Source organism: Numenius arquata, chromosome Z (assembly GCF_964106895.1).
Source record: "Numenius arquata chromosome Z, bNumArq3.hap1.1, whole genome shotgun sequence".
In the NCBI taxonomy this organism is placed as follows: domain Eukaryota; kingdom Metazoa; phylum Chordata; class Aves; order Charadriiformes; family Scolopacidae; genus Numenius; species Numenius arquata.
Genome location: NC_133616.1, coordinates 64,977,671 through 64,998,762, shown reverse-complemented (window position 1 = coordinate 64,998,762; position 21,092 = coordinate 64,977,671). Strand labels below are relative to the sequence as shown.

General features: G+C 38.8%; 1 protein-coding gene across 2 annotated transcripts in view; it reads left to right on the top strand.

Moving 5' to 3' along the window:
* Window positions 1-21,092, top strand: part of MCC (MCC regulator of WNT signaling pathway) — a 210,712-nt gene that overhangs the window by 46,494 nt on the left and 143,126 nt on the right. Inside the window, exon 1 of one of the 2 annotated variants that reach the window (XM_074166054.1) lies at window positions 3,310-3,366. The exons of the other annotated variant lie outside the window; for it this stretch is intronic. Coding sequence (XP_074022155.1) covers window positions 3,310-3,366 — 57 coding nt within the window. Of the gene's footprint in view, window positions 1-3,309; window positions 3,367-21,092 lie in introns of those variants that run through there. 2 annotated transcript variants of the gene reach the window in all.

The window sequence follows — 21,092 nt, the reverse complement described above, 5'->3', positions numbered from 1 at the left end:
AGAATACGTTCTCAATATGGCTAAGTATTTTAAAAATGTGATATAATAGTAAGTATTTTAAAAATGTGATATAATAGTAACTATTTTAGAAGAATGATTGCATTTCATCTTAGGTAGCCCTACACAATAAAGAAATGACTGCAAAATTTATAAGGACGTTGAAACAAGCAGTGCCAGTACTTACAGGTCAGTTAAAAGTAACAGTTGATGCTTTCCAGCTGAGAAATGTGTAATCCCGTACCACTCAGTTCAAGCATGCAGACATTGCAATGGGATTCAGCTGGGCTTAATGTAAAATCATTTTTCATCAGAGTTTGGTTTAACTGTTTCATTAATTTGCACGTGAGTTACAAGTAATTTTTAAATTTTAAATCTTAAATATAAACTGTTCTGAAAGTATCTGCCTGTATCTCCCATGTTCTTGTGCATATCCGAAACTGTGAAATCTGCTGTCATTTTTTCAGTCAGTATCTCTGTCTCTTTCCCCCATGTTACTGTATGGAGCAGGAAAGAGGCAGAAAAAAATCCTGTGCACTGGATGGGTACAGTATGGAGTAGACCTAGTTCAGATCCTCAAGTGTCCTGCACCGTTATGCTCAGGATGCATCTGTAGTGCCATGTGCTCTGGGCTGTCTGATGGCTAATCTGTCAGGCATGGGCAGCAATGGGGAGCGAGGAAAGCAAATCAAAACTTGTAATTTCTGAATGCCTGTTTATAGGCAGCTGGGAAGTATTTGGCGGTATAGGGATATAGTATGGGAAATACAGTACATTGAAGCCATAATTAGTATGGTCTTTCCTTTAGAAAAGGAAAACCTTTTTAGGTTTTATTCTTAAGTAATTCTGAGAATTGTATTCTTAAGTAATTCTGAGACTCATCCCTGTGTTGGTGAACCTGCGATACATGTGACAGAATTGGACAAAGATCAGATCAGAACAGATCATAAGAAGGAATATGGAAGTCAATAGGTGTAGTGATGCAAAATACTAAAACTTTTTCACTCTCCCATTCATGAAGGCATAACTTGGAAAAGAGAAAAGATTTTTAAATGTGCTGTGTCAGCTGCAGGAACTTTTGACCTGAAGTTGTTTTTTTCTCACGTATGAGAAATGAGGCAAGTCATTGCTCATTATACATTATACAGTACCCTTGCTCCTAGGTATAAAACACTGTTAATCACATTTTAATGCACAGGAAACCAGTGTACAAAACCACTGTGGATATGCTGTTCCGTACTGCGGTCCGTAGTCTGGAGGACTCTGCATCCTCCTGGCTTCCTACCCACTGGAGGGGTAGCAGGAGCTGTGGGGGGAGGTTTTGCCCAGGGTGGCACTGTGCCTCTTGCTGCATTCTGTGATTCTGTGATTCTGTCCGCCAGCAGAGAGCGGTGCAGCCTGTCGCCGGCGTTTCAGGGCCCGTAAATGGAAACATATGTCGGGAACAAAGCGGATGAGTGAGGAGGAATACACAGAGAAGCACTAAAGGTAGAGACAGAACTGAGTGTAAAGGTGAGACGGGGAGGATGCTTTCAAGGAGGAAAATAACGAAGAATGGAGACAATGTGAGGTGGGCATGAAAAGAGGAAGGGAAACCTAAAAATATGGACTACTTGAAAGCAAACTGGAGAAGAGCAAAAACACAGAAAAGAGAAAGGAACAGCTGGAAAATAGGCCCGGAGGATGAAAGTATAAAAGTGTTGTAAAGAGATTGTAGCGTATCCCTTACCCCTTGTGCCAGAGGAGAGTTGCAGTTCCTGATGCTGGGCTCAGAGGGAGGACAGGGACTCAGAAAGTGCTACTGCTTTTTAGTATCATAGAGTGGTATCACAGGAATCATATGTGTTTATCCTGGTTCTTGTTCTTAATGCGCTGTCTGTATTGTCATTTGAATGAATTATCCCTATGTCTGCATACTGATACTAGTCTCTGCTTAACAGAGGAGAAAATAAAAGACCACAAAATGATTTTCAAAATGTTGCTTTTGGAGAGCGTTGTTTCTCATGTAAATGTTTTTGTCAGGATACAAGAACTGTGCCATAGCTTGTATAGCATTTATTCCTGTTTTTCATGGATTTTTTTTTTTAATACTAATTTGACACTTTAATAATACATTGTATTAAGATGATCAGGTTAATTTCGTCTGCAGAGTATGGGATTTCCTACTTCTAACTCCAAAAGTACACCATAATCCAGCATCACAAAGTGTGTGGGGCTGTCACTACGTTTTAGGGGATTGAGGTAAGGGAAAGGGTTGTTGGTTCTTGCAATGGGTGCAGCACATCTACAAATCCAAATTGTTAATGATTTTTCTAGGCTATTGGTTGAATGTTGAAAGCAAATGTTTTTTTCTCCTCTTCTTCCAGTAGCATCTCCCCAAGGTCTTTGTAAAATGTCAGTGTGTTACGTAAAATCTGCAGCTTTCTAATGGTGCTTTTGGGCTTACTGTGACCTTTTGAAATCATTACAACCCCCACCCTCTAAAGCCCTCCAGTTTTTCTTACTTAACTGCACATGGGAATAGGGAAATAGGAATCCAATTTATTGTTATCCAGGTGGCATTTCCTGTTACTTAGCTTTATAATTTTGTGTATAGTAATTAGTATGCAGAAAGCTGGAAAGATGCCTGTAATTCCAAAATGAACTCTCTGTAGCTCTCTCCCTCCCACTTGCACTCTCCTTTTTAGTACCGCCCCTTCCATGCACCCTTTAGCCAGCAGCAAGACAGCTGTGTTTGATCATAAACCACTTAAACTCCAGGCTCACTGGCAGGGGAAACTTTAGCGTGAAGTGCAGCCTTGGTTTGTCGCGGGGAAGGGAGCTTTCTTCTCTTTTCCCTTCTCCCTCCCCGAACACTGAAGACTGTAGCAGCCCCCTCCCTTTAATTTCTCTGTGAACTCGCGTGAAGCTCATCAGTTTTTTCTGAGCGCATTAAGCAGCATTGGGAGATGCCCTTAAACAGAGTTGTGGAAAAGAGCAGCATAAAACAGACAGCGGAGATGAAGCACGCCTTGCAGATGGACTAAGACGGCCCTGGGATCCTGGCAAGCAGCTCCTTCCCTGCGTTCTCTGAGCACTTCACAGTGTTAACAAGTCTCTCGCAGCGATGGATTGTCTGTGAAGTCAAAACCAGTTTGGCTCTTTAGAAGATCTTGCACCATTAATTTAAACTATCAATGTGGAGTAAAAATGGCTGTCTAGAGCAAAATGTGTAAGGCTGAAAAATTTTGGGGAAGAAAGTATTGAATCAGTTGAACAAAGCTTTGAAGCATTAAAATCTGCAGAAATCGTCAAGCCCTGAGAAGTCTAATCATGAATTCTGGAGTTGCTATGAAATATGGAAATGACTCCCCTGCAGAGATGAGTGAGGTAAGCAGTTTCAGTGCCCTTCTTTATGCTTTAAAAAGGAACGCTCCCCTTTTGGGCTTTCACTCTGCAAGCAATGCAATTAAAAATTAATAGAATGTGTATCTTGCTGTAACTTGCTGTGCCAGTCAGGAAATGACCTGAACTTTTTTGCTCCTTTACTCTCAGTAAGTGGTGAAAAGCAAATGATTGTAATCACAATGAGACATTTTTCCTGTTACCCTGCAGCAGAGATTGCCTTGCCTCCTAAGAGCTGTTTATACCCAACATTTATCTTTGCAGTAGGTGAAATATGGAGATCTCAGTTGAGATTAAGCAGATGGTGACTAATTTAGGAGGGAAGTGGAAGATGACAAATATTTATTGGTAAGACAACAACATTGGCAGAAGTTGTGTTTGCTTGTATTTAGCCAAGGTAATGTTGTTTCTTTAGGTTAGATGAATTAGGTTACTTTCCTTCCTTGCCTAAAAGAAAACAAGCCATGGGAAACTTTCTTCTTTTCCATTGGAAACCGTAGTAAGCTGTTATTTCTTATAGTTGTGGGTATGTCTGTTTTTTGTATAACATGATTGCATGTGTGTTTTTAATAAGTTTGAAATTAAAGCCATATCAGATGTTGTGCAAATGCTTAATAAATATTTTAGAAGTGGCATATTTTGTCAGTTATTGAAATGTCTTAGATATGTCATCCTTATGGGCTTTACTGAGAACTGCTAATTTAGTTATGCTATGAGATCCCAAGCATTTGATTAAGGTCATTTTGTAGAAAATTGGATCTCCAGTCTGTATTGTCCCAGTTTAACTGAAATGTTTCTTTTTCCTTTTTGCCCATTTCTTCGATACACCTTTTACCATAACATATCCTTTGTTTACTTTGTATGTTTGGTTTTTTAGGAATACTAGATTCTACTTGGCAGAATGAGAGAGTTAACAGTTTCTGAAGTTAATTATACAGAGAAAGGAGACACTGAGTTATAGAATGGAAAATAAATCAGCTGGCCAGTGAGGAGGAGCATAGGGGGAAGCAGAGTAAATGCGTGAGACCTCAGCAAGTGCAGTACCCTGCCATGCAAGAGGAACAGTAGGTTTGTAAGTGGGCAGTTCTTGTGCAAGAAATTTCATATGCGTTCCTCCTTTAAGTACAAAAGAGCTCAATTTCATTAACTCTGTGTTACTTTTTCAAATGATTGCTTACAACTTGTGTATTGGCAATGGAGCATGAAGAAAGTTCATAAACGCAGCTTAAAAGCCCGGGTTACTTTTGGTAGAGTCTGCCACGGTGTTTCTGGCTACGGTTGCATTGATGGCCCGCTGACCTCTGCTTTCTTTCCTCTCAACATTTAATTTTAGTCCCTGCAGGATCACATAAAACACGGAGTGTAGCAAAGACTTGATACTTGGGTCGTTGTATGGAGCAGGCAGTATTTACTGGTAGTACTGCTACCTAGCAATATTAGCTATTCAAGTTTGCTTCACACATCCAGGAAGTAAGACTTTTGTTGTAAGAAATAACCTTTTTCTTCTGATGTTTTAACATGGGAAATATTGAAAGAAGTCTGTGACTGTGCGCTCTGCAACATTTTTGGTGGTTTTTTTATTTATTTTTTTTTCTAACAAGCTTACTTTAATACTTACTTCACCTTTGTACTCTAGCACTACAGGTGAGTTAGAAATAGGCCCCTTTCTGACTGGAGACATACCAAGGAAGATCTTACGCTCCTAACTTTCCCCAGCTGCTAATCATTATTTCTTTGCTGCTGATCTTGATCTATGCATTTTGAGCTGCTTGCACGAGTCATTCCATGGGCCACGGTCTTGGATGAAACAGTGTGTTTTGAGTGAAACATGGAGGCCTTACAGAAGCATTGTATTCCATTCCTCCCCCATAGGGAAGAAGATGCTTAAGTACTCTGAGATGCAGTTAGTTGCTTATCTCTAACCTTTAATTACTGAACCAACTCCCTGTAACTTGTATGCTCATATTAGACCTTTTCCTCTTGGTGACTGGTACTGTTTTGCTTGTTCTAGTTGAAGAAAGAAAGCCCTGGGTAAAGGCTGTACCTACGGTTTTGTGTATCTCTGTTTCCCAGCTCTTCGTCATGACCTCCCCCTTTTCCTTCCTTTCTGGCTAAATTTTCCATATGCCGAATTTATTTTTTGATCAATAGAAGAAGTAGCATTGTGCTCATTTTAACAATGGAAAAATTTGGAACTGGCTACAATAGAAATGGTTTTCATCTACACCTCTATCTCTACAGTCAGCTGAAATTTGCACATTACAGTGGGCTGCTACCAGTGTATATGTCTGAATGGCAAATATGATAACAGGCCAAGAAAGACTATGATTCACATGATGCACAGTGGGTTTTGGTGTAGGTGCCTTGATCTCTTTATCTCTGTACATGGAGCTCTAGGCATGAAACTACTGTTATTATAATGAACAGGAAAACTACAAAGCCCTGAAGATACAGTAAATGCTTTCTCGAATGGATGCATTAGACAAAATAGAAAATGAAATTACTGCAACTCATTCCATTTGTATTGAAACTTTCTACTTCAGAGTTACATCTATCTTTGGGAAATGGGCAAAAATTAAGGTATATCTTTTTCAAAGGCACAGTGTGTGTGGTTGATGTTTGCTATTCCTAAACTCTTGTCCAAGTAAACAGGTATCTTGATAGTCTTTATTTACTCCTCCCACCCCCATCCAAAGGTCATGCAGAAAGCAGTAAAAAAAAAAGCCCTGATTTCTGTTGTAGGTCATTCAGATTTGTCCAAAGCTCATGCTCTATGGTTCCCTAGTTCCGGTGTTCAAGCTGTTGTTTATTGATACATGTATCAGTACGTTACCCCATTTCTTCTGTTTCCCTGTCCCTTCAACCTTCTCTTTCTTCTGTCCAAAGGAAAGATTAGCCAATGTGCTGTTCACAAGGTAGATTCAGTGTGTTGTAGCTTCATAGGGAGGGTAGAAGAAGAATGGCTCTTACATAGCAAGGTTTGCTTGGTGGTGGTGGTAGGTTTGTGTTCTTTTAAATATATGATACATTAAGAGAAGCAAATCTAAAAGATCTAGAATTTGCAGATGACTCTTGCTGTACTCCATGAGAATGTGTACCACCCTTTGGTGCCTTCGTAAATAAGTAACAGTGTCCAACCAAGCTCAGTTCTACTGCTTTGAAATGGGCCTTCTCCTGTCAATATTATGGCTTAACATGATCTGCAGGATTTGCTTTTTAAGGCTTGATCAAGGAAGGGTGTGATTTGTATGCAATACATGACACACAAATTGGGTAAGTGCTCTTTGGATCCCTTCAATTTTTAGTTGTGCAATACTGTAAACCTTTCATGTGATCACAAGGCATATTTTTAAAGCCAACATCATAAATGTTACTGAAAACATGTACAGGTAGACAGTTCAGTGCACAGAAATTGCAATTATAGACCATTTTTTACATAGTTAAAAGTGAAACTTTATATCAGATTTTATATGTTTTGTACATATTCATTCAGTTTTTTTGCAGAAAGAGACGTTCATCTAGAAGGAGCTGGGTTGTCTAATCTATATTTTCTACTTCCAAATTCAAAGACACTACCTGGCTTTAAGCCCCGGCATTCTGGGGAGGTATCACTACGTACTAGCTTTGTTCTTATGCACTCCCTTGACCATCCACTCTTGAGATGGCGTGCTGAGGTAGGGAGATCTGTGGTCTGACCTAGTATACCGATTGGGCTAAATGTCATCAGCAGTAATGCCCATGCCTAGTTCTGGGACAGCTTAAATTAGTAGTGTAGGAACATGAAGGAAATATAAGTACTGAGCCTAATGATATCTTTCTCAGTTGTATATTTAAGGGCTAAATTATATCCTTGGATTAAGAGACAAATTATGTTCTCAGCTATATTTTTCATTAAAGTGAGCCTTGTGAATTAGTTGATGGTAAGGCTGTGCCTAAGAGATTTTGTGGTGGCTAAGAGCTGGTATTATAGTATTGCAATACATTCAGCACTTTTGATGCAGATGATTTATATAATGTAATTGTTTATTATGTTCTTTTAGCACTTGCTGTATAAGTTGATGGTGTATAACTTCTAAAAAGAATACATTATTTTCTGCACAGCAAAATTAGAAGATACCATGCTGCTTTAGGTGCATACTTTATACTCTCTGCTTCTTTCTTTGTGCTTACAAGTCAAGTGTTTAGGAGATTAATGTTGTGGTTTGCAACATTAGATAAAGCTACATATTCTTTAACCCTTTGCATTGACTGTCATAAACAGATGGGCTATTTGTCTTGGAATAATCGGTAACTTATTTGTTTGTTTATTTTAACAATGAGGTATTTAAAATTTTGGGGAGGGTAATGGAAGATAGGATTCAAAGTTTGTATTTGTGTAGGAGGTAGAATAGTGAGTTCATAAGTGGGATTTCACCAAAATCTTAATGTAATACCAGATATGAAGAAGTAAAGAGAAAGCGAAGTTAGATTGTGACTTTTTTGATAATTTTACCATAGGACAATATTGCACATTTTTAAAGATTTGTGTTCTACTGCTGCTATACTTAGAAATTACACTTTGAGGAAAAAGTGATGTAGAAGAAGAGTAGCAGAAAGAAAAGGGGCTGCATGGCTTGAAGTTGCGTACATGAAGCCAGTGAGTATGTCTGAGGGGAGTTGCGGGGTGAGGTGGGTAACCAGCAGGAGAGCAGGATATTGGGCCAAGCCTCACTGGCAAGGGAAAAACTCAACAGTGGCAATCCCCACCCTGAGGTACTTTTTCCCATGTGTGTCTTGTCTCTTTTAGAACAAGCATCAGCTTGTGCTCGCGCTGTATGTGCATGTGAGGAAATAGCACTGATGGAATGGGGAACAGGTTTTGTATGCATTCAAGGCTAGGATTAAGTCTCAAACACTTGTTTTACCTTCCTGGGCTCAGTGGACTTCTTACTAAGACAATCAGCGAGTAAATGTCACCTTAATATTGCATTTGAATGGTCTCTGGCCATGCAACAATCGTGCCAGTATAGTTCCAGTACATCTCATGAGCAGGTAAACGCCATTTCCTACTGCAATTCTTTCTCTGCTTCTGGAAATGGCGTTGGCCATCAGTGTCAAAGGTGTCTGCAACTTGTAACATAGAAGAGTGCACTGTGTCTTGCCACCCAAGAAGGTGTATGTTTTCACTGGTCAGAAGGTGTTTTGGGAAGTGTGATAAATCCTTATTGTTCCTCCTTTAAAATATGCAGCCTTGCAGTAGAACAGAGTAAAATGTGGTTATAAAATACTAAAATGGCATAGTTTTTAGTTATTTTAACCTTGAGAAAGTTGCATAGCTGATTTCTTTGGTAGCAATAGACCAGAAAAAGTGAACAGTGTTTGTGAACTGCTAAAGTCTTAGAAAAGTGATCACAGCAACGCAGTATGCTTAGATTAAAGTTTCTGACAGAGAAACTTTCTTAAATGGATTCTACTGGAGATCTGGATAAAACTTTCATCTGGTGGTAGCAATAACACCTGTAGCCTCACAAGAGTGTTCTCAGCCTAATTCCTTCAGAGATGCTGAGGTAGCATTTGCAAATCTTCTTTGGGTGAATGCTCTTCTCTTTCTTGGTTCAAATGGGCTTTGTGAAGTATTAGTCAACCTTGCAAACCTGACATTTTCCCATACAGTTGTCTTGAGACAGTAAATGTGAAATATAATTACAGAATTTGAAAAGTTAATGCATGTCTCAGTTACCCTGATGCATCTATCCCAATTTAAAGAAAAGATGTCACTGGAAAACTTTAATAAGCATGTTCCTGGATAGTGACCATCAAGTCTGAATGCAACTTTTAGACTGGATACACTTCTGCTCTCTTTCCTAGATCTACTATGCATTATTTATCTCTTTGAAAAATCTAATTTATTTTTATGGCTTATTTTGAAATTATATGTTAAATTATGTAGGGGAAGGCATGCTTTGTAAGGAGGAAGGTCAGCTTTTCTGGAGTCATTTGGATAACTACAGTTGTTTAATAGACGGGTTTGTTGGTATGTTATCAGTGAGTTGTACTGCTGATTTTACGAACATAGGTTAGAACATGAAGGTGAATCCATAGTCGAGCTGAGGGGGCTCTGGCATAATCAATGTATGCAACTTACAGTGTGACTGATGCATGGTATTTCCAGTGCAAAAAACATAGTGACTTCAAAGAAAATTTTTGTCTGGATTTGTGTGAGCTGCTTATCAGGCACAGAGTGTGTTCCAGGCTTGGATGTTATTAAATTGAAGCACTATAAAAAGATTAGTCAAAATGCCCAGACACTGTCAGCACAGATAATGCTCTTCTGCAGCCTCCTAATGAAAAAAAAAGACAAAGATTATGTAACTTATCTGCCTGATATTTTAATATTCTTTGCTCCTAAAAAATTGTGTTTGAAAAATGCCTTATGGGCTGAAAAATCAGTTAGGACAAATGTATGCTGTGAAAGTAACATTGACAATGTTGATAACATTAACTCTAAATGCTTTTAGAGACGATGTTTTTATTCTTAGATTAAAAAAGCCAGAGTTCATTCCTGGGCGATTTTTTGGAGATTAAATATCGTCATCGTTTCTCTCCTCCCCTTCTAACCTGTCTTGGAAAAGAAGGAAGTATTTTTGTCCTTGATCAGACTTTGACATAGCAGGACGTGGCTCTGTGTGGGAACGAACAATTGCAAGATTCTCCTTTCAGAAGGTATTTTTGTGTTTTCCTCTGCAATCTGTGGATTTGTAGTTTGTAAAGGAACAGATAAACTAAAGCTTCTGAAGAAGAATCCATAGATTGCAGAGTTAATGTTTGCAAAGGCAGAAGTGTCTATGCTGTATGTATGTGTGAAGAGGGGACACAGAGAGAGGCTTTGTAGTGGGATTGGACAGCTATGGTGGGGTGTAATGAGGTATCTTTGTTCTGGAGCTCTGAGTAGTTTGATACGTGATTGAAAAGGAAATGTGTTCTTGTTGGTTCTGGGTTTTTTCCTCATGTTTAAGTTTTATTGTCTTTATGATACTGTATAGTATTTCTAGTTGCAGGTTTTACTTGTGCTGGGAACTTCTGCTTCCTAAATAGCATGAAAAAGCCTATTTGAGCTTTGCTGTTACATGTAATAATAATATACCAATAGGTACTTTGTAGGGAAATGTGATGATCTCTAAATTCAAAGGTTCTCTGTGATGGAAGGGTGGAGGTTTGGTGTGGGGATCTGGTGCAGCTACAGATAGTGTTTTGACACTGGTGGCAGTCTGCATTAGTCAGTCCCATGTCAGGATTTGCCATATAAATGAACCTTCTGCATGAATGATTTATGTTTTTTGAATATTTAGATTTCTACCATCTCTCATGAACAGAAATATTCATTAAGACTCTAGAAATTGGCTTACATATTCCATCTCTGTTGTTGTAATCATACATGAAAATTAATAATTGAAATTAAAATATGAATTGACAGAAATATTTTCAGCCCTGCCAAATTTAAGGAGATACAGAAAGAAGTATAAGAAGTATTCTGTCAGTATGCTTAGATAAACCCACCTATGTATAAATTCTTGTTCTAGATCGTACAGTTGACTAGAGAATATCATCTTTTTTTTCTTTTTTTCAAGTTAAAGCTTCTGAAAGCATGTAGTTAGTATCTAAAATTCTAGAGAAAAAAAAAATAATTCTTTTTTCCCCTTAGTTTTTCAGTATTGCTGTTTGTGATGATGCTTATTTTCTTTTCAGGTAAGACATTAAAACAGCATCTTGATTGAAGAGGGGCCTTGGTGGTAGAATAGAGATGGCACCAGAGCTGTCTGGGACTTGGGCTGTATCTCCTGATGTTGACTCCGAGTAAATCTCCCTGCTTCTCTGTGCATATCTCCTCTTTGTCTTGCCTTCCTTGACTGTAAACTCTCCTAAAATAAGGATTGTTTCTTGTTATTAGTATGGTGAAGCTGTGGTGGGACTGCTGGCCATTATTTGAATGTGTGTAATTAGTAACGATTTGAGTCAGTTAAAGATCCCAAGATACCTATAATGAGAAGTCAGATGCCAGCAAGGAGTTGTGGTAGAATTCAGAATCTGGCATTACAGGTATCTTGCATGAGCTGGAAGCAATCATGGTAACGGGTAACAGTTTCCACAGTGGCATTAAGTCATCCACAGTCCACTTCTCCATTTCATGGTCTGAAATTCTGTTTGGAGTGCTTCTGTGTGCTGTTATGCACATTGAAAAAGCTACTTCACTCAGTGCAAGCCTATATTATACAAAATATTTTAAAACAATATGTATGTAAATATTTAGCTTTAGGAGGTGAACCTGAAGTTGAAGCAGAAAAGCTTGTGGTGTTTAAATTTGTGTTTATTTTTAAACATGACTTAACTGTGTTCAGATGTTTCTTTCTGCTGTGTCCAGATGTCTTTGTTTTAAAGTTAAATATTTCTAAATGCAGATAAAAATGTGATCATTGTGCAATGACTGAAAAATTACTGGCATTCCTTAATGTCTTAAGAACTTTTTACTTTGAGTGTGTCATTGCTTGTTTTTGCTTGTGTTGTTCCACTATTTTCAACCAAAGGAGAAGGTGTTGTAAAGAACAATTACTAATGGCTGCTACCGTAATAATAAACAGAATTTTTATTATTATAGAACATTGAACAAAATAAGTTGGAAATCTGTTACCCCTGTTAAAATACTAGGTTTGTCTTTTTATGTTAAATATGCATAGTCATTAAGGAAATTCCAAAATTTTGGTTGGCCTTGCCTTTATAATAAAGCTTTTTTAAAATTTTTATTGTAATGCAATGACAGAGTTAATATTTTTAGGTGGAGCTGATACTGACATATTAATGTTGCTTCCTAATGTAAACTCCGGTTGCATTCTGCCTTGCACGACTTTGACCGTTGAAATAGCAGTCTTTCATAAGCTGAATTTCTTGGTAAAATTATCAGACAAATGTAACATTTGTTTCTACAAATCAAGCTAGTGAAACCGACAAAGCTTCCTCATATTAAAAATACAATAATATCTGGTAATTCTTTCTGCTGCCACGCAGGTTTGCAGTAGAAATTGGAATTTTCCAGGCTATTAGCATTTATGTGGTTTTCCTTTTAACTGATCTTGTGAAGGTATTCAGGGAAGGAGGCAAAAACGTTTGCAAGTGCTCAGTACAAGATTTGTCTACATCACTGCAGCTAAATCTTCCACAGTGAAGATTTCACTAAGTTTGCTTTATCTCAGAGGTTAGTGGAAGTCTTCCACACTTATTTGTTGAGTTTTTGGGTTAGGCTACAGTCACTGTGACAAGGTGTGAAGATGTCTGCTCTTTCCTGGCTCCAGACAATTCCCTCTCTTACCCATCCCATCCAGCCTTGTCTGTTTCTGAACATAATGCTTTCTGATTAAAAGTTGAAAAGGACAAGAGGTGGACTTGGAAATCAGGAAAAGGCACAAGGGAGAGTAGACTCTGACTGGCAGGTATAGAGGAAGCTGGAAGGTGGGCTGGAAGGAGAAACCAGGACTTGAAGTGTGGAGGTGGCACAGAAGGACAGGGTAGCAGAGGTCACTGGGAGCACTCCTTGGACAGGAAGCTGGGTATGTTAAAAGGTATCTGTGCTGGCAGGTGAGAACGGGGCGGCCCGCGGAGTCTGGGGACAGAGGGTGGCTGAGAAGAGTATGGGGGAGACCTGGCTATGGAACAAAGAGTTGAGGATAGAGAAGAATGGAAAAGAAGCCCAGAAAGAATAGACCTGAATATATGTGGGTATAAGAAATGCATCCAAGCTTTTAATTTTAAAAAAAAAAAAAAATTATTTTTTAAAAATTGTTAAATTTTAATGCATTAGTGCAAAGGCTTTGAATTACGTTTGTATTGACATCATAAATCCAGCGCTTCTAAGATTCAGCTGTTGGGTTTTGAACCATGATAATGCTTCTTTTTGTACAAACTGGTTGTTTGTAGTATTAGTGAATGCGTGCTAAATTTTGTAAATTACCATCACTGACCTTTGTAGAATTTTGGAAATGCTTCAGCAGGTGGTTGCTGGATTTTATTGAAGATTACCACGGTATCTCTAGAATGTAACACATCACAAAGTAGAAATTTGCATCAGGATTATGGAAAATGGGCATCTGCTGATAACTGAAATGAGATATTGTTTTAAAAATATCCCATTTATTTTAAAATGTGGGGATATTTCAGTATTTGTTAGAATTGTAACGGCACCTCTGGTTTCTTATCTGCCAGAGCAACTTTCTGAAACGTTTCCAAAAGACTGAGTTATTTAGTTGCAGTGATGGATTTATAATTGTCAACACAGAACTAAGATACATGGTTGTGATGACACAGAAATACAAGATCATTACTGTGCTTTGTGATAAGTCCAAAATTATTTTATCGACAACTCGGTTCTTCTGAACCATGTTTACAGAAGTTTGGATGAAGCTGGTGTTCCCACAAAACTTTGCCTATCTTGTAAAGTCTATCCTTTGCAGACTGTAAGCCCAAACGTATCATTGGCTTGCAAGGACATTGTGTTTTCTGACCTTTGTCTACAAGAGGTTGAGATAACCCTGAGCCAGATTGTTCTCATTTGCTGTTAAGAGTTATCCTTCAGAGGGCTGAATGCATCTAGTTTTGATAATCTTTTGCACTTCGCATCCTATCTAAATTGCACAGGTTTCTTACTATTAAACTATTGCCAGGTATTAAGTAGTAGAATCTACCTTGTTAACTGTAGTCAGGGTTGATACAATTGAACCATTCTTCACGTGGCATGTCAGCTATGTAACTCTTTCTTGGACTGCCAGGGCTAGTGTGCTTGCAATAGGTTTTGCAGACACCTACTGAAACCAAAGTGATTATTGTCATCTGCAGAAAAGACCAGATACCCACTTAAGAAGGGTGTGCTGAGAACTGTCCTTTGCTCTTGCTCAGTCTGCATGAGATAAGATTGTTTTTCTGCCTTTTCATCTCTTTTTCTATCTTCCTTGCATAACATAATGCAGCACATTTTTTTGCAAGTTACTGGTGCTGCTGTTGTCTGATTTAGGTGGTTCTTTTTATTTAAACTGATTTGCAGACATACTTGGTTCTTTTTATGTAAACTCATGATGGTCTACCTGTTCATCAGCTGGTTCTTTCTCTTTACATGTGGTAATCTGCTTCCTGTAGGAAAAAATGATTCTCTCATGGTGCTTGGTATACCAGAAGTCAATGTCTTGCCAGGTATAACTAACCTGGTGGAAGGCCTGGCCCATGCTAAATTTCAGTGAAATCAGTAAATAAATAAAATCTTTGAGGGAAGATTTATTTCTGCCTGTAGCATGATGTGTCAGTTAACTGCTGTGAATGATACCGGTATGATAGCAATACTGAGGTGACTGCTGTACGTGAAGGAAAAAATGTTACAATTTCCGATGATGCTTTTCTTATGTCTAACGAGATGCTGTTTTTAAGAATTGATAGAGTCTCTTTATTTTTCCTCCTCTACTGATCTTCTTGTGGTACAAAGTAGAAAGAAGTGTATTGATCCATAACAGTCAAGCCATGATGGCATGGAGATCTGTATTAATTTAGTTACTCTGTGAGAGATCTCTGCAAAACACAAAACTTTTTTTTTTCATGCCTTTAAAATGTACAGATCCTGTCTCACATCCTGCAGGGCTGTAATACCGTGTGAACACCCATAATTATCTTTCTTTAGGAAACTCCATGCTGTTGAATTTCAATACCTACTCTTTCTGCCACTGAAATAAATATGCTAATTGCCTTTCATGAAAGTAGGTTTTCTCCTTTCCTGTGAGAATTTCTTCAATGTCCTATATTTCTGTATTGTGTGTTATGCTGAATCTCTTTTTATGTCTTATTTAAACAGTTTTAAACCTAGTAATTGATGCCAATGAGGTGTAGGGAAGTGTCATATCTCATTCAGAATGTTACATGATAATATTCTGCAGTAATGAGATTTCAGTTTCTGTTACAGAATCACAGAATGGTTGAGGTTGACAGAAACCTCTGGAGGTCATCTGCTCCAACCACATGTTCAAGTGGGGTCACCTAGAGCCAGTTGCACAGGACCATGTCCAAATGGCTTTTGAATATATCCGAGGAGACTCCACCACCTCCCTAGGCAACCTGTGCACTCTTAAAGTGAAAATGTTTCCTTCTGTTCAGAGGGAACTTCCTGTGTTTCAGTCTGTGCCCATTGCTTCTGGTCACAACTGAAAAAAGCCTGGCTCTGTCCTTTTTGCAGGTATTTATATATGTACATGAGATCCTCCTGAGGCTCCTGTTCTCCAGGCTGAACAGTCCCAGCCTTTCCTTCTAAGAGAGAAGTCCCTTCAGTCCCTTCATCATCTTGGTGGCCCTTTACTGGACTGTCAGTAGTATGTCCATGTCTCTCTTGTACTGGGGAGCCCAGCACTGGACCCAGCACTCCAGGTGTGGCCTCACCAGTGCTGAATAGAACAGAAAGATCACCTGTGTCATCCTGTTGGCAATACTTTGTGTAATGCAGCCCAGGATATCATTGGTCTTCTTTGTTGCCAAAGCAAGTTGCTGGCTTATGTTTGACTTGGTGTCCATCAGCATCCCCAGGGCCTTTTCTGCAAAGCTGCTTTCTAGTTGAGAGGACCCCAGCATGTACTAGTGTTGGTGGTTGTTCCTCCCCAGTGCAGGACTTTGCACTTCATCTTGTTAAATTTCATGAGGCTCCTGTTGGCCCATTTATCCAGCCTGTCCAGGTCGCTCTGGATGGCAGCACGACCCTCTGGTATACCAGCCACTCCTCTCAGTTTGGTGTCATCAGCAAACTTGTTGAGGGTATACTCTGCCCCATCATCCAAAACATTAATGAAGATATGAAACAGCATTGGACCCAGTAATGATGCCTGGGGTAACTGCTAGTTATTGTCCTCCAAGCAGACTTTGTTCTACTCCTAACTCTCTGGGCTTGGCTGTTCAGCCAGTTTTCATTCCACCTCATTGTTTGCTCATCCAGCCCACACATCAGCAGCTTCTCTACGTGGATCTCATGAGAGACACTGTCAGAGGTATGCCTGAACTTCAGGTAGACAATATCCACTGCTGTCCTCTCATCTACCACACCACTGTAGAAGCTGACCATGTTGGTCAAGCATGACTTGCTCTTGGTAAAGCCATGCTGACAACTCCTGATGATTTTCGTATCTTTAATGTGCCTGGAAGTTATTTTGAGGATTAGCTGCTCCATCACCTTCCTGGAGAGTGAGGTGAGGCTGACCAGCCTATAGTTCTCCAAGTGCTTTTTCTCGCCCTTCTTGAAGGCATGAATGACATTTGCTTTCCTTCAGTCTTTGGGTGCTTCTCACAGTCACCTTGATCAACCAAATATCAAGAGTGGCCTTGCAATGACATCAGCCAACTCCCTCAGCACTTGTGGGTGCATCCCATCAGGGTATGCTCTTATGTGTGTCCAGTTTGCTTAAGTCTTCCCTGACCTGATCCTCTTCCACCAAGGGTACGTCTTCCTTGCTCCAGCATTTCTCCCTGGTCTCTGGGGCATGGGATTCCTGAAGGCTGTTCTTGCTAGTAAAGACTGAGGTGAAGAAGTCATTCGGCACCTCAGCCTTTTCCATGTCCTGTGTCACCTCATTCAGCAGTGGGCCGGTCTTGTCTTTAACATCCCTAGCCAGATTCAATTCTATTTGGGCATTGGGTTTCTTAACCTCATCCCTACATGCTTGGACAGTGTCTGTATATTTCTCCCACATCACCTGTCCTTGCTTTGGCCTTCTGCATGCTTCCTTTTTCTGTCCAAGTTTTGCCAGAAGCTCCTTATTCATCCGTGCAGGCTTCCTGGTGTTGTTGCCTGACTTTCTGCTTGCTGGGATGGACTTGTCTTGAGCTTGAAGGAGGAGATCCTTGAATATTAACCAGCTTTCTTGGGCCCATTTTTCTCCAGGACCTTATCCCATGGAACTTTTCCAAGGAATTATTTGAGGAAGGCAAAGTACAGTCTCCTGAAGTCTAAGGTTGTGATCTTGATTTTTTGCCCTCCTCTCAGGATTCTGAACTCCACCATTTTGTGGTCATCAGAGTGATCAAACAATATTTCTGTAAGTACAGGAGCTATTGTGCCTTTGAAGATAATAAGAGCATAGTATATATTGGAACGAAAAAGGAAAAAAAAAATTTAAAAAGTACTAGGGAACTTTCTATGAATACACAAAACATTTGCTTGCAAGAACATTTATTAAGTTAATTCTGTCAGAAACTTCTCTGTTTTGGAGTGGTAAGAGACAGTAGTATCCTACCATGTTTAATTCCTTACAAGAAATACACATCAAGAATTGTCGGTTTATTTAAATGTTTCGTTTGATTCTGCAGAATGAATGGTATGATTAGTATCTAGTAGATTTTGCATGGTTCTGCTTTAAAAAAAAAAAACCACCAACAAAAAATAAACAGCAAACTACTACGAAGGATGACTGATACTGCCTTAAAAAAGAAAAAAATGAATAAAAGAGGAAAACCTTTTCACTGTTCCTCTCTGTGCCATTGCTGCTAATTTTTAGAGTAAGTTATAGTGGCTTTTCATGGAAGATTTCCTTCCAAGAGAACAAAGGAAGAATTTTGCAGTTTTAGTTCTTACCAGATGTTGACATTATGTGTGATCTATCACATGTGTTGCTGCTTGCTGTATTTGAAAAAGCAGTACTATAGAAATCACAGTAGGGAAGTTTAAAATTAGCTTTTTGTTTTTGAAATGCAGTAATATGGGAGTTTCTAGTGATAATGAATTTGCTGTTAATCCAGAATCCAGCTCAGTTTGTTCACCTAAATCAGTTTTCAAATTAAACTTCAATTTCAAAGACATTCATAGATAATTCAACCGAAGAAGAATCTGAATCATTCCTGATGTAGGTATAGGTGTCCTGGTTGTTTAGTCCTGCATAATAATCAAGTTCCCTGCAGATGACAGACCTGTCTGACATATCTTTGTGTTACGGTCAGCAACTAATGGGACACTATTTCTGAGAAGCAGGAAATTCTGCAGTGATCAAAATCTATACATACTCTGGTTAATTCACAGTTTATAAGCACAGCTCCTAATGTATTAAAACAAAGTTAAAAATTAGTAAACCCCTTCTCCTTTCCCAGTGAAGAGGCTGTCTCTTAATACTGCTGTTCTATCACGGCAGCCTGAACACTCAGTTTGATACTTGATACAATCAGAATCAAAGTACTCTACAGCATAGAGAAAGCAGAGAACAGGAGTTAGCATCCATTGGGAGAGGGGCAGGAAGAAGTGGGAAGATGGCTAGTTTTATATTTTTTTTCCCCTTCCTGCTAGACTATATCTAAAGCTGCACTTTTTATTTGAACAGTTGGTAACCTCAAATTATCTGTCTGACTATTCCTGGAATGGTTAAAGGACCAAGTTGCCAAGATTTAGTGGGTATTATTTAGGCCAAAGTGTAATACCCTGTCTTTTGTACGGAAAAGATAAATAGAACAACTGATAGAGTAGGCTTTGTGTTAAATTTTAAATGGCAGTACCATTGCAATAACAGTGATGCTTTGTACTTCATAGTGCATTTCATTTCAAGAGCTGAAATAAGCTGTACACCATTATTGATGCAATTCTGTCATGGTAGCATACAAGAGCTTACATTTCAATTTGTTAATTGCATTATGTTACATGCTTTATCAGAAATCTTGTTAGTCAAACTGGTAACTTGGTTCCAGCTACCTGGCTTGGTCTTGCAGAGAGGAGTATGTCTTATTGGGGCGTGGTTATGAAATTACACTTAAAAAAAATGTTTTATAGAAAAGGTTTTTAGAGGATTTTAATGATAATCTGAGTTGGAACAGTTTTACTTTTTAAAAGTGGTTGTGATGCAGCTTTCAAGCAGATTTGGTGGCATTGCTTCAAGAGCCATTGTGATTTAATAATTTTGAGATAACAGATTAAAAAATAGGTGACCGTGACACATAGGATTTTTAGATCATGGTGTCTCCTATTTATATATTTAAAGATAAATTGTTTGCAAAACTGTTGGCAGTACTTTTTCTCCTTCCTCATAATAGTTGTATTTAGAGCCTGGAGGCTCAATCAGCAGATGTTTATTGAATTTTATAGTTTGCCTCTGGGTAGGCTTTTCTATTTCTCATTTTTCTGTGTCCATAGTTCATTCTCTTCTGTCTTCTTAGAGCTTTACTAAATGCCATGTGTGTTCTCAGCTTTCACTAGCCCTTTCTTTCACCCCTTTTGCAGTTGCTAATTTATTGTTGCTGCCCTTGATCCTTTTGCTTTTTACATGTGCCCATCTCCCTCTTCTCTGTCTCTGTCTTGTTATTTATGCTACACTCCAAGATTGCGCACCATCCTCCGGAGTTCTCACTGGGAGCCTTCAGTAAAAGAAGAAGGAGTCCTGCCTCTTGCAGGGTTGACTGCGCGAGGCTGCAACTGCTTGGAGAAAGGGGTCGATTCTGTTGGCACAATGGCGTGTTTCTGTCCTGTGATTAATTAGCATAATGTTGTAGCAAATGAATAGTGACAATTAAACCAGTGTAATAACCAAATACAGGGAGCAATAGTGCTAAGGCCAGCAGGGTGACCTCAGGTGGCGTTGGTCTAGCCATGATGCAGTGCTGTGCTTTGACTCGAGACCACTCTTGGTCATGTACCCATAGATTTAGAGTTCCTGAGGGTTGCACAGTACTTAAAATCCTGATGGTGAAAGTAAGATCCCTGGAGAACTTTTGGTTAAGTGTTTTGCCTCAGGAGTTGCTTTTTTTGCTGCAGAGTACCCTGAAAAGTCAAGCCTCCTTGGCGAATTTTGACATTGTGAGGAGTCGTTTTCCTGGAGAACTCATAAGTGCTGATGGCCAGGTTGAGTTTTGCTGAAAATCCAGTAGGTCAGATTACTATTTTGCGAATAGCTGTTTCTTTAGATTTTATGTTGGATTACTACTCTGCTGACCATAAGAGATAATAGACCATATGAGGGTACTTTTGCCTTTTCCCTATGAGACCTCCTGCAATCTCCTGAAAAAACCTCCTCTTCAATAATTTTTTCCTGCTGTAGCATTTGAGACCTGTCTGAATGTAATTAGTTCTGGTCATTCTAGCTAGACTGCCAATAGTAATTTGCAAATGTCATATGTCTACTAGTTCCCTTGCTCAAGTGGCACTACTGTTTCTTCTCCTTGCCTACAGCCAGAATTCTATGGCATCTTAAAAGGGAAAGCAAAATACTTTAAGCAGAAAAGAAAACATAACATTTTCATGTTATTCTACCAAATAGTCTTGTTTCCTTATAAGAGAATAAATGGCTTTGAAGTTTAAGTTAATTCTGTTCAGTCCAGTGGTCTACTAACTTCTCTTTGGTATTTTAATGGAAATTATGAAAAACAATTGATCTAGATAGAGACCTTTGTGACCACAGTGAAGTCATGGACATTTTAGCATTGCTGCACTCATTAGTGGTACTAACCCAAGTATTTTGCTTTCAGTGCTTCTGCATTTCATGCATAAAATTTTATATGCGGAAAGATAAAGACCTTGCAACCTCCTAATTAATAAATCTAATAAATAGTACACAATTTATGGTTATGCACAAAGCACATTGATTATGATTATGAAGTCATTGCAATATAATAATGTAATTTCTCAATATAAATCAAAATCTTCCTCATTTAGTGGAATTTTTTATAAGCCACATGAAAAAAATGCTTCTTAT